Source organism: Cherax quadricarinatus, chromosome 7, assembly GCF_038502225.1.
Source record: "Cherax quadricarinatus isolate ZL_2023a chromosome 7, ASM3850222v1, whole genome shotgun sequence".
Lineage (NCBI taxonomy): Eukaryota > Metazoa > Arthropoda > Malacostraca > Decapoda > Parastacidae > Cherax > Cherax quadricarinatus.
In genome coordinates, this window is record NC_091298.1 from 59,227,879 (window position 1) to 59,240,561 (window position 12,683).

Here is a 12,683-nt window from a genome sequence, read left to right on the forward strand (position 1 = left end):
CCTGAGAACCACAACAGCTGACTAACACCCAGGTACCTACTTACTGCAGCAGGTGTAAGGAAACATACCCAATGTTTCCATCCATGCCAGGGATCAAACCACTGACACTCATTATGCAAGTTAAGTGCACTGCCACCAAGTCATGGGACACCTTGTTGTTGATCCCCATGTACAGATACCATAGGTGAGGTAAGGATAGATGAGAGTGTGGTACACAGTGAGCAAGGGTGTTTGGGGGGTCATAACATTTTTTGGATTTTTTTAAAATGCTCTCAATATGTATGTTGAATTTTCGTTTGCCATCCAGGTGTATTCCAAGAATTTACCCTCATCCTGCCTATCGATTGGTGCATTGTTTATCTATGTGTTCCAATGAAAATTTTCTTTGTTCCTAAACCTGTCATAGGTCTTGTTAGTATTCACTATCAATCTGCAGCTTAGCGAGGAAACTTCAGACTGTTTCGATTCATATGGGACGGACCGAGACACCACCCATAGTTTCCTTCTCAAATTGAGGGTTAATAGTAAATTGTTCCAGCCTCTGTGTTATGACTTTTATTCTCCAATTGATATTTTCCTTTCCAGACAGAGTATCAAAAGTCAGAAATTCAGGTCCCACATATTGGAGCCAGAGAACTCTATGAACAGTGTGAAGTCCTCCTGGGTCAGCTGCAGAAGTCTGACTTCACCAAGTCAATCAACGTTAGTGGTCTCGAACACTTGTGGAATTCAACTGTAAATGAGTCTCAAATACTGCTTGCTGGACTCGCTGATCTCCAGAAACAATGGCAAGTTGCATCAAACCATCTTGATCTTTTTTTAATGGGTGATTTTTCATCTGGAATATTGTTTTTTGAGTATATTTTTGTAATTAATAGTGTATACATGTGTGAGCATGTTAGATGGGAGCGAATGGAGATGAATGTTTTTTGGAACCTGACAAGCTGTAGGAGTGTGAGCAGGGTAATATTTTGTGAAGGGATTCAGGGTTACCAGTTAGCTAGACTTTAAGTCCTGGAGGTGGGAAGTACAATGCCTGCATTTTTGTCCTGACTTGGACCATTTACAAAGTCACACTTTATGACTTTGTAAATGGTACAAGTCAGACCAAAATGTCATTGTAAGTTCCTGTTTTCTATGTGTAGGTTATTTGTGTATTGTTCCAGTCATGGTATTGTGCCTTTTTGTTTTTTATAGTTACATCTTGCAGACTGCCCACATCATATCAAATAGCAGTACAGTAATATGTATCGGAAGTATGCAAGAAGTCATAGTCTTACATGTAACAATTGTGTACCTTTGGAAATAAAAATTTATTTATATTCCTTATGTATCTGTGTATTGTCTATTCTAAATACCTAGAGTCTTTTGCCTAAATGTTTTTTAGAATATGAGAAAAAATTTCTGTATTTGTTAAGTAAATGTGTTTGAAAATGATGTGGTGTTGTTGAAGGCATTACATTGAATAGAAAAAGTAAGCTTTTATGCCTGGCATGGTTTCATTGACACATATTTTAGATAGAACATTCTACATCAGGCAGTGGCTGGTGGTGGATGCTGTACTTAGTCAAAGTGAAGATCTGTGGAAGATACTGAGCAAGTTCTATACACTTATGAGCTGGTACCACAACAGGCTGCCAGTTAATTCAGGTTTGCTGTCTCATTGTTAATCATCTATACTGTGTTGCCTGTCATTTATATTTTAGTGACATAAGAACTGCTGCAAATTACTTTAAGAACCCACTTCTGTTTTGAACATTAAGATAACTGGCTATTTTTTACCTCAGTGGAAGACAGCCAGTGTGTTAAAGAAATTATTATTAACATTTTTCCCCATGTTTATTTGGGTTCATTTTATGCAAATTCTCTTATGTGATGTCCTTTTTTCTAGCTGTAATACTGTATGTATGATGTTTATTTGTTGTTTGCAATCATTGCAGTTCACATACTGTAGTGAAGATTCTTAATGTTCAGAATTAGGTGTAGGTGGCTTCATTAAGCTTAGTGGAGCTGCAGTGGTCCTGGAATACATCTACTGCATAAAACCAGGGAAACCTGTGTTATATTCATGGAGAAGAACTGAAAATATCAGGGTCATGCAGCACAAAAAATGGAAGGTAGTCAGGTTTGAGCCAATGAAGGGAAGTATAGCTCCAATTCTGTCTATCAAGAACCCTTTACTAGCATCAAAGCCAGTGAGGGGTTCTTGATACAGAAGGGGTCTTGTACAGTATTTAAAATGCCAGGTTATCAGCAGTGTACAATATTGTCTTTAGTAATTATATTTCCCAATTGTAATTGGAAAATAAAGATAGGCTTAACAAATTTAGCATAGGTTCCCCTGTTTTTGAAGTATAGAAACCTTTAATGCTAATACGTAGGAAAGTAAAGGTCAGTTTAATTAACATATGTGCTCTTTCCCACAGGTAATTTAACTGAAACTATACCACCATATATCGTCAGACTTCATAATGTCATCAATTCAACTTGGATTGATCTTCTGGATGGTCTTGACCACAGCTTCCACCTCAATGTATCATTGTTCAACCTTACCCTACCAGAATTCTGCTCATCAGTTTCCAGTCTTGAGGAAATGTCAGGAAACAACAGCCAGTTCCAGGAGGCTGTGAGTGAGTTGTGCAATCTACTCCCAGAGTTGACTCCAGCAAACCTCAATTTGTGGCTTCAGTATGAACAGCTGATTATTGACTTAGTAAGATCTTATATTTGCATTTTTAGAGAAAAAGTAGAACTAGGATATAGATTTTTCTCTAATCGCTTATATTAAATATTTTAAAATAATAGTGTACATTAAATTGGTTTGGATGGGTAAGTGATTTGAGTAAAGGAATGTTTAATATGTACCCAGATGTGTCCAACTATATTACATACTTAATGATTGCAATAGTCTTAAATAGAGAACTGAAGGAAATTGAAATCAAGATAAAAGCCAAAGTAAAATTTTGTTTCTAAGAATTACATGGTGTAAGGATAAGATAAGATTTATTTGGGTTTTTAACCCAGAGGGTTAGCCACCCAGGATAACCTAGGAAAGTCAGAGCATCATCAATAATTGTAATTTTGTTTTTTTTTTGTTTTTTGGGGGGGGGGGGGTCCTTCAGTCTTGTCCCCATGATGCGACCTGCTACAGTTGACTAACACCCAGGGATCGAAGGGTTGGAGAGAAAGGGTAAAGAAAGTTCTGAGTGCTAATGACATGAATGGTTCCGAGAGCTAGGGGCTTGAACATCTAGCGAGCTTGTGTGAACATTTTCGATTGGAGTGAACTGAGATGAGCGGTTTTTTTTATGATGTACTATTGGAGTGTGAGCAAGGTAACATTAAAAATCAAAATCAGGTAAACTGGTAAGCCACACTCTAGTCCTGGAGATAGGAAGTACTGTATTGTCTATACTGTGAAGGAGGGTTGGGGATTTTGCAATTTGGAGGGTCATTTGAATTATTATCCGCACACTTCTAGCAAGACAGCTGATAAATGAGTGGTGGGGAATGTGGATTTTTTTTTTTTTTTTTTTTTTTTTTTTGTCACCCTACCTTAGTGGGAGATGGTCAGTGTGTAAAAACAAAAACAAAAAAAAACAAAAACATGGAAATACAAAGCTGAATAAAAATTGCACCCTGAAAATAACTTCTTTTTTTTCCAGTAAACTGTTATGGTGCAGTAGTATTTTTTCATTTGCAGGAAAATAACACATTGGAGTTTTCATCTTCCAAATTGATGAGTTTGGTGAGTGTTGTACAAAATCAGACCTGCAACGTGCTCCAGGCTTTTCTTACTCACAAAGAAGCTGACCAAATGTTTTTCTGCGACTGGTCTTCTGCTTCCTTCTCACTACCGTTGCCTTCCTACCTGCTTGAAGAAAATTGGAATATTTTGTTGGGAAGGATTTCTGAAAGGCACACAGACAAGTAAGATAAACAAAATGTCTAATAAATGTACAACTGACCCACTGTTCGGAGAAGAAATTTCAGATGACGTTTGTCTTTCCTAGACTGCCTCTAAAGTTTTCTTTCCAGATTGAGTGTCATTTGTGAAATATTGCAGCTACTCTATCATTCAAATTCAAATTTCAAATCCAGTATATAAATATTGTAGTTTACATGTAATAAAATATTCTTGTTTCAACACGTTGGCCGTCTCCCACTGAGGAAGGGTGACCCAAAAAAAAAAAAAGACAGTCACCATCATTCAACACTTTTGCCATCATTCACACAATATTACTGTCTTTACGTAGGTGCCCAGGAATGACAGTTTATATAAAATATTATTAAGCACAAAAGTATGCAGTGCATTTTGAGCAAACTAATCCTAGTGCTTAAATACTACTAAAGAACTAGACACAGATTATTAAGTAAGGAGTTATTAAATGTACAAAAAAGAGAGGTAGCTAAAAGAACAATAGTATAATTTTAAAAGTAAGCATTAAGACTTCAAACTGATTCAGTGATCTTAAGTAGGATTTCATAACATTAGGAAAAAAGACTTAAGGAGTTGTGTTAACTTATATTTGCTTGATTAATCTGTTACGTGCTATAACTTTTTTATATTGAGTAAGATATTCAGCAACAAGAATTGTACTAGAAAGAATTAATTTTAAAGACTTGTTTAAGCTGTATAAATGGTTTTTGATGAAACATTATAATTATTCTCTTGTCTCTGCAGCATCTTGGGAAGTGTGGTACCTGCAGTAACGATGGTACTACAGTGGCTGGGAGTTGAACAAAACCAACTTAGCGATTTTTTGAAGCTCTTCTCCATTCAGATGTCTGTTTTAAAAAGCTTCTTGGGTAAGCATTCTTGACAATTAGCCATTATTCTGCTCCATATTATGCTGTTTAAAAAGCATTCATAAAAGACCAAAAATGTAGATGATTCATCATGTCTGATCAGCCAGGTTGTGATGGCTATGTAAGCCTGAGAGACCCTAGCAGTAGCAACCTTGTTGACCAGGTAATCAACAGTGTAGTCTGGCTTCAGGTCAAACTGTGAGAACAGAAGAGTTCTTGAAACTAGTCACACACACATGTCAGTTAACCTTTCATGGGATGAAAGAGGAAACACCCAGTAGATATTACTTCATGCAACATATGTGGTTTGGCATATAGATATGTATCCTATTTCAGTCAGAAGACTCTGAGTTATATTAAAAGTTTGCTATAACCAAGAGGAAAGGTCTTCATCTATGGTGATATCCATACAGTTAATAGTTAGATACATCATACGTAACTTGAATGACTTAGTGAGATGTACATTATCAATGCACCAGACCAGTGTCTCTCAGCTCCACACCATTGGTGTGCTGTGAAGTAAATATGTACCTAAGTATTGGATAGCTGCGATTATTACCCTTTGTTTGTAAGAGGCGACTAAAATGCCAGGAGCAAGGGGCTAGTAACCCCTTCTCCTGTATAAATTACTAAATTTAAAGAGAGAAACTCTCGTTTTTCTTTTTGGGCCACCCTGCCTCGGTGGGATGCAGCTGATTTGTTGAAAGAAAGAATGTGATGTGATGTCTCTTGAGAGATAAAAGTGTGTCTTAGTTCATGTGAATGATACTGAGAGGGGCAGTGGAGATGAAGGAATATATATACAAATTTATTTCAACATGATGCATTGTTTATACAGAGATGAGTGATGCTTTAGAGTTTGTTGAAAGCTCATTGTTATGCATAGTATTTTGGGCAAGCTTAAGCCTAACTTAAGACTACAATGGAAGGTACTTATAGTAATGAAATGTTTCTTTAGAGCATGAATTTGGTAACTGATAATGCATTATAGGATGTAATTATAAATAATATTCCCATATTTATTGAAGAGGACTAGTAAAATAATTTAAAATAAGAAATAAGAATGCTGCTCAGATTTCTTTGTAGGGAAGGACTGACCCTTAAGTCTAGACAGGTGAAGAGTGGTAGATTACAAATATTCAATATTTTACTCTATTATTAACATGAGGTGGTACAATTTATGATACAGACATACACTTTTAAGTCTGTAATAATGGCTTAATAGTTAAGGGATAATAAAATAATTGGGAGAGTTGCTTAATGTGTTTAGCATAATGTGGATATGGTTGTTATTGAGAGAGATGATTATTAAGTGTAGCCCTACATTGATTTGTGGGCAGGGGACCTCCTCCTGTTTCAGGATGAGAGTTCCAGATGTTCGGGCCCTTTATCCTTAGACATCCCCTCCCCTCCTTCATTAAGTAGTCTTTAAGGATTAGGTTAAGTCTGCCCGAAATTCTTTGGCGTGATAGTGGCTTTCTTTGTACCAGTCAGATTATGAAATGTGAACACACATTGTAACTTTTGCAAAGAAATAATTTTGATTTGATTTTGAGCTACCTGCCCCTTCCTGGCTCAAACCAGTTTGAGTGCTTCCCCACAATTATAACAGTAATGGAAGGGATTGAACATTAAGGATGAGAATCAAATGGACAAAAGTTATTTACTTTTAATGAAATTATAAACTTGGAAGGGTGATTTCATTATTGTTCATACCTCAGGGGAATGGACAATTGGAGGGAAATTTTAATACCTGTGAGAGATGTGGCTGATAGTAAAATACAAGTAAGGTACTATACAGGCAATATATTGTATAAAAATTAATTTTTCTGTTTGAATTCACGTGGGAATTGGTTGCCCTTCAGTAATACCACATATTTCATTAAATCAAAATATTCATTTTTCAACAAGTCGGCCGTCTCCCACCGAGGCAGGGTGACCCCAAAAAGAAAGAAAATCCCCAAAAAGAAAATACTTTCATCATCATTCAACACTTTCACCACACTCACACATTATCACTGTTTTTGCAGAGGTGCTCAGAATACAACAGTTTAGAAGCATACACATATAAAGATACACAACATATCCCTCCAAACTGCCAATATCCTAAACCCCTCCTTTAAAGTGCAGGCATTGTACTTGAGTCCTGGAAATGGGAAGTACAATGCCTGCACTTTAAAGGAGGGGTTTGGGATATTGGCAGTTTGGAGGGATATGTTGTGTATCTTTATATGTGTATGCTTCTAAACTGTTGTATTCTGAGCACCTCTGCAAAAACAGTGATAATGTGTGAGTGTGGTGAAAGTGTTGAATGATGATGAAAGTATTTTCTTTTTGGGGATTTTCTTTCTTTTTTGGGTCACCCTGCCTCGGTGGGAGACGGCCGACTTGTTGAAAAAAAAAAAAAAATTCATTTTTCTGATGTGCTTAACACCAGATGTTCACTATGAATTCTGAGGGTCACAATTAAATCTTTGTCATCTTTTTTAATATGTCTTCCATATGGAGATGACTGCCTCTCAGTTGTTTGAGGCATAATGTTTCCAGATGTATGCTAGTTTTGACAATAAAATTTTCATGTTTCACCGCACATTATTTAAAAAAAATATGATGTAGACATTTGTCACTTACTGTGGTCCTCAGCACGTAACCTACAGGAGCTGCTAAAAGACTCGCCTGCATTGTTGCAGCTAGCAGAGACGGTGACGCAGTACCTGCCTCCAGCACTGAAAGACATAATTAGCATGGTCTCGAACAAACCTCAGTTGGTAAGTGGTTAGGCTAGATATTTTTGTTTTCCTTATGAATACTACTATTGTCATCTGTTTGTCATGTGCCACTGATAAGTGGTCACATCCTACACTGAAAAGAAGCTTATTTAAAATGTTGTTCCTGTGCCATAGATAAAGGGCATCATTAACATGTGTGTAACATTTCATTATGGGAAATAATTCTACTTAGCACTTTTGTTTCAAATAATTTCATGTATAAATTACCAAGAACTGGAGAAAAAGGACTCAATTTTCATGCCAAAATTTTGGCTGTAGGATTCTTCATTAACTTTTGGGTGTAGAACTCGTTATGAAACATAACTGGCACAGTTACATTGAAGGCCTTTGCCTGTGATTCAAAAATAAAGATTTAAATAAGAGTATGTTTCCTCATAAATTAAATACTCTAGTTTTATCCATAAAGTTTACAGCTCAGGTTGAGCAGTATAATTTGTAGATATTTTAATAGTTAAAAGTAATCATAAATTTGAATTCAAAATGTACAAAAAGTCAAACTATGGAATGGATGGGGTTATAGAAAGTCAGTTAATATTTGATGTAACAGGATCAAACATTAACCGACTTACACTATGATGACTAAAAATTCAGTGTTTTCTTATATGGATATAAAAGTATATGATACCAACAAGTGGTGGAAAAAGACACAAAATGCAATCACTTTGGGCATGTTTGTTGGAAACATTTTGGTCTTGGGACCTTGCTCACTCCTAATGTACATAAGAGTAAGAAACCATGAGCTTATATAGTCAAGAAGGCATCTGAAAAGTAAGGTTTGGCAGCATGTCACCTGACTAAAATTTCTAGTTGTGGGTGGGGCAAAGCTCGTTTGGTGATCATGTGTGCCAGTGTCTCGCCGATACTGTACTTTCCTGCTCCCAAACAATGGCACCTGTAGACATTAGGTTCTGTGAAGATCATGTGTGCTTTGGTGAAAGCATATCAAATGTTCCTCTGCAGCCCTGTGAAGCATGCAAGTTTGCTAAGTTCATCCCTGTTGCACTCATTTTTGTATTCATTAACTAGTGGACAAATTGTTGCCTGTTTCTCCTACATATTGCTTTTCACAATGACCACAATGGGATTGTGTAGGCACTGTCAGATGTTAGTGTGTCATGGGCTGCCTCCTTGATGCCACTAACAGGTTCTTGATATAAAGAATTTGACCATTCCTACCCTTGGATCAAACATGGAGTGCTGTATAATCCCTATGGATTTAGTGCTTCCCTTAAATATAATAATAATAATAATAGCGATGTACCCACTCATTTCTCTTAGTTTACCATAATTAAGTTAATCACTTCATCCACAGATCCATCTTAGTGCTCTATATCTCAGTAATTACTTTCTTTGTCATACTGTACATTGTCATCATAATAGTGTTGAACTAAACAAAAATTGTTCACTTAAATAATTATAAAGATGTTTATTTTATCGTCAGGTAGGTGAACTATTGCCATCACTTCAGAAGAGTGAGAACTGGAGCTCTGTGTGTGACTTTGACTTTCAACCTGTGGGTGATGACTTCCACATATTTATGATGAGACTCTGTCATGTTAATCCTCAGGAGCTCCTCCAAGACTTGGAAGCGCTTGTTAAGCTCGACATATTACAGGTGTGCTGGAAAGCTGACTGTTCTTCGGTGTTATTGCCTTGGTTTGTATGCCATCAGTGTTTACAAGCACTGTATCTGGACCTTAATCTACCCCAGGAATATAATAATAATCTGTACCTAAATAATAATGCTTTGATTACTTTTATCATTTTCATATATTTTTTTATATAATCATTATTATTTATTTTTATTTGCAATCTTAGTGATTCATGTAGAAATGTTTTCAAGAATTTCGTCCTTTTGAATCTTAATTTGGAGACCAATTTGAAGAATGTGAAATTTTTGTAAAGGAATTTTTGTCATTTGCATATTTGATATAAACATGAACAAGTTTCTTTGTACAGCATTTTTTATATACCTGTGTGTTAGTCAGCAGTTGTGGGTTGCATCTGGGGGGTGTTAGTATACCTTAGATATGGCTGGGCTTTGAAAGGAGCTGAAGTATATTAACAGCTCTAAGAAGCCTGTAAAATTGACATGTGAAAAAAAAGGTTCTTAATCCAAGAAATTGAAGCTACCATCCCTTTCCTCAGATCAACCATAATCATTTCCCATTCCATAAATACTGTACGACTCTTCTAAGCTTAGTATTGCTCCTTCAGTATTCGATAATATTAATAACTGTACAGCTCATAATTATATAAACTGTGATGGTTATAGATGGAGTATTGTATTATGATACATAGTGATTATAAACCTTTGATAAACAGTGATAAACCTTTGTTTACTAAAATAATCTGCCAGTGATTAAGTGCTCATGACACTTTCAAGGAGAACTACCTGGATGATATTGAACAGCTTGTTATCCAGAACTGAAGTCTTCTTTCCCTAGTTCATATCAACCCTGACTGCCTCCCTTTCACCAGGCTTTGTAGATCTCTCATGGCTTATTGAAGTGCATGTAATTAAAGATTTTCAGCCCATTATAAAACTTAATGTTATTGAATTCCTTAATTATTTGTTATTTTGAGATGGAGTGGTTACTGTACTGGGTAGGCAATCAGGTTTATATTTGTTAAAGAAAGATTAAGCTTTTATCCCGTACCATATCTGTAGTTTAAGCTACTTTCCATGTAAAACCATACCCCCTTCTGACCCACACTGTACACTGAAGCATTGAGTTCGTAAATAGATCATTACTAGTGTAACCTTAGCTGATAAAATATTGGGGCCCAGTCCCTGACCCCATATGGTGCTTCAAGATGAGTATGAGTTGCATAATAAAGTCATTAAGCTAACCCACATTTATTAAAAATATTTGGTTATTTGAAGGAAACATGGCTCCTACAAAATATTTTTCTCTTTTTAAATGCTACCGTAGGTTATACAAAATTCTTTTAGTGCAGATAAATATTACAAATGACCATGTTGCTATTCTGGTGTTCCTTAATTCTTTCGCAGAGCAATGAAAGCATTACCATTGAGGAGGTCATGAACTCCAGCATACTTACATCCACACAACTAACTGAACAAGTTAAAGATGGTTATCTAATTCAGATGTTTAGTAAACCTCTTGAATACTTGGGTGCCGAAAATTGGACACTCTTGTCCAGCATGGTATTCAATGTTACGGCAGAAGAAATGTGGGACAATAGGTGGGTCTTTCATTTTCTGGGAAAATCTGTATTAATGCATATACTGTAGGCCTAATTCATTTAATACTTCAAATTCTTTGAAGTAAGTTTTAGAACAATTTATAGATGTTAAAAAAGCTTGTAACTGGTATATTGTAAGCTGATTATATAAGTAGTATATTTGTTATATGTATATTTGATTATTATTGCAAATAGATTAGAGTAGAATTTTTTTTTGTAATTATTTAGGTTTATTAAAATGCTTCGATGAAATATAAGCATGCCACAGTTGCCAGTTATGGGGGCTTCTCACAGCCATAAATTTTAATATGATGCTCTGTGGGATGTAAATAGTGATAATTAGTAATATAAAAAATACTTCAAATTTGTAATACTTAGTCATTTATTATCCATCATTTTAACTTGCAGCACCATGATCGTGGCTACTTTATTAGAACCTTTGGTGGAACTAAGTCGTGAGTCCACAGATCGTGGAGCAGCGGTTAAGACAGCATTACAGAGTCTTGATAAATACCTCCGCTGGGGCAGGTTCCTCCTGGCACTCTCTCGTGGTGGTGATATTTGGATGGGCATAAAAGAGGTATGTCTATATGGAGTATAATTCTAAAAAAAAAAATGATCACATTCACCATTTTTCCTTCAATAACTCTCCTGCCATAAGTATAGGGACATCACAATTCAGAGATCCTTCTCAACAACAATATCCCTAGTCCTTCTTCAGGGTTCAAAAACTGTACTTACCACCTCCAGGACTCAAGTCTGGTTAATTGGTTTCCCTGAACCCATTCAGAAATGTTACCTTGCTCATACTCCAACAGCAAGTCAGACAATAAAAGCCACTGATCTTGACTCACACCTTGTGTACACTTCATATGGTCTACTCTTTTGTTACACACAGCATCTCGGTCAAACTAAATCTAATACACTGCTTGCAGACTACTTAATCTGTTGCCACTTTCTCCCATTTTCTTTATAGGCTCTTATTTATATTAAATCCCATCATCCATTTATCACTTGATTTTCACAGTTAATTTATACCTTCGTGTGGAGATTTACAGTCATTGGTATTAAATATTATTCTTAGAATATTAATCATCTACATGCATATTCATATACATGTATTTTTTGTTCTTTCTGGTAGATCATTTATACGAATTACAAACATTTTTGGGGAAAGCACTGATCCTTGAGGCACTACATTGTTGACATTGATTGAAAGTTCAATATAATGACCATATTGGCAGTTTGGAGGGATGTGTTGTGTATCTTTATACGTATATCCTTCTAAACTGTTGTGTTCTGAGCACCTCTGCAAAAACAGTGATTATGTGTGAGCGAGGTGAAAGTGTTCAGTGATGATGAAAGTATTTTCTTTTTGGGGATTTTCTTTCTTTTTGGGTCACCCTGCCTCGGTAGGAGACGGCCGATTTGTTAAAAAAAAAAAAAAATTCTTGAAAGTTTTTTTTGTGACGAGTGTTTGCATAATAGATTTGATATATGTATAAGAATTTGCTGATCAAAAGCACACTCTTTGCTAGTTAAGAGATTTTTTACTATCTAAATATTGAAGTTTTTAATTGCCATTTCTGTGCGCAAAAAGAATAAATACGCTACTGATATCTCTAGGTTAAGGGTTAATTGGACAAATATACAAGTGATTATGATTAAGTGTGAACAGGACCTGACTATGATGGACCATTACACCCACTACAGTGCTAATCTATTCATATGACCTCATGGTTATATCCACTCCTAGTTTCTTTCACCTCTTTGATTTTAAAAACTCCCCTCTCAGCTGCAGGAGTACTGCTGTGTTCATGGTTGAAATTATTTTAAAATGTCTTTATAAGTGGTTCTTCTTTCAACACGCTGGCC

At 35.9% G+C, this 12,683-nt stretch overlaps 1 protein-coding gene across 2 annotated transcripts in view; it reads left to right on the forward strand.

The window, feature by feature from the left end:
• LOC128687048 (uncharacterized) overlaps positions 1-12,683 on the forward strand; it is a 195,726-nt gene that overhangs the window by 40,725 nt on the left and 142,318 nt on the right. For both annotated transcript variants that reach the window (XM_070082543.1, XM_070082544.1), the window contains exons 23-31: positions 586-792; positions 1,542-1,650; positions 2,427-2,713; positions 3,704-3,930; positions 4,685-4,809; positions 7,453-7,577; positions 9,040-9,213; positions 10,615-10,808; positions 11,217-11,388. In XM_070082543.1, coding sequence (XP_069938644.1) covers positions 586-792; positions 1,542-1,650; positions 2,427-2,713; positions 3,704-3,930; positions 4,685-4,809; positions 7,453-7,577; positions 9,040-9,213; positions 10,615-10,808; positions 11,217-11,388 — 1,620 coding nt within the window. The remainder of the gene's footprint in view (positions 1-585; positions 793-1,541; positions 1,651-2,426; positions 2,714-3,703; positions 3,931-4,684; positions 4,810-7,452; positions 7,578-9,039; positions 9,214-10,614; positions 10,809-11,216; positions 11,389-12,683) is intronic.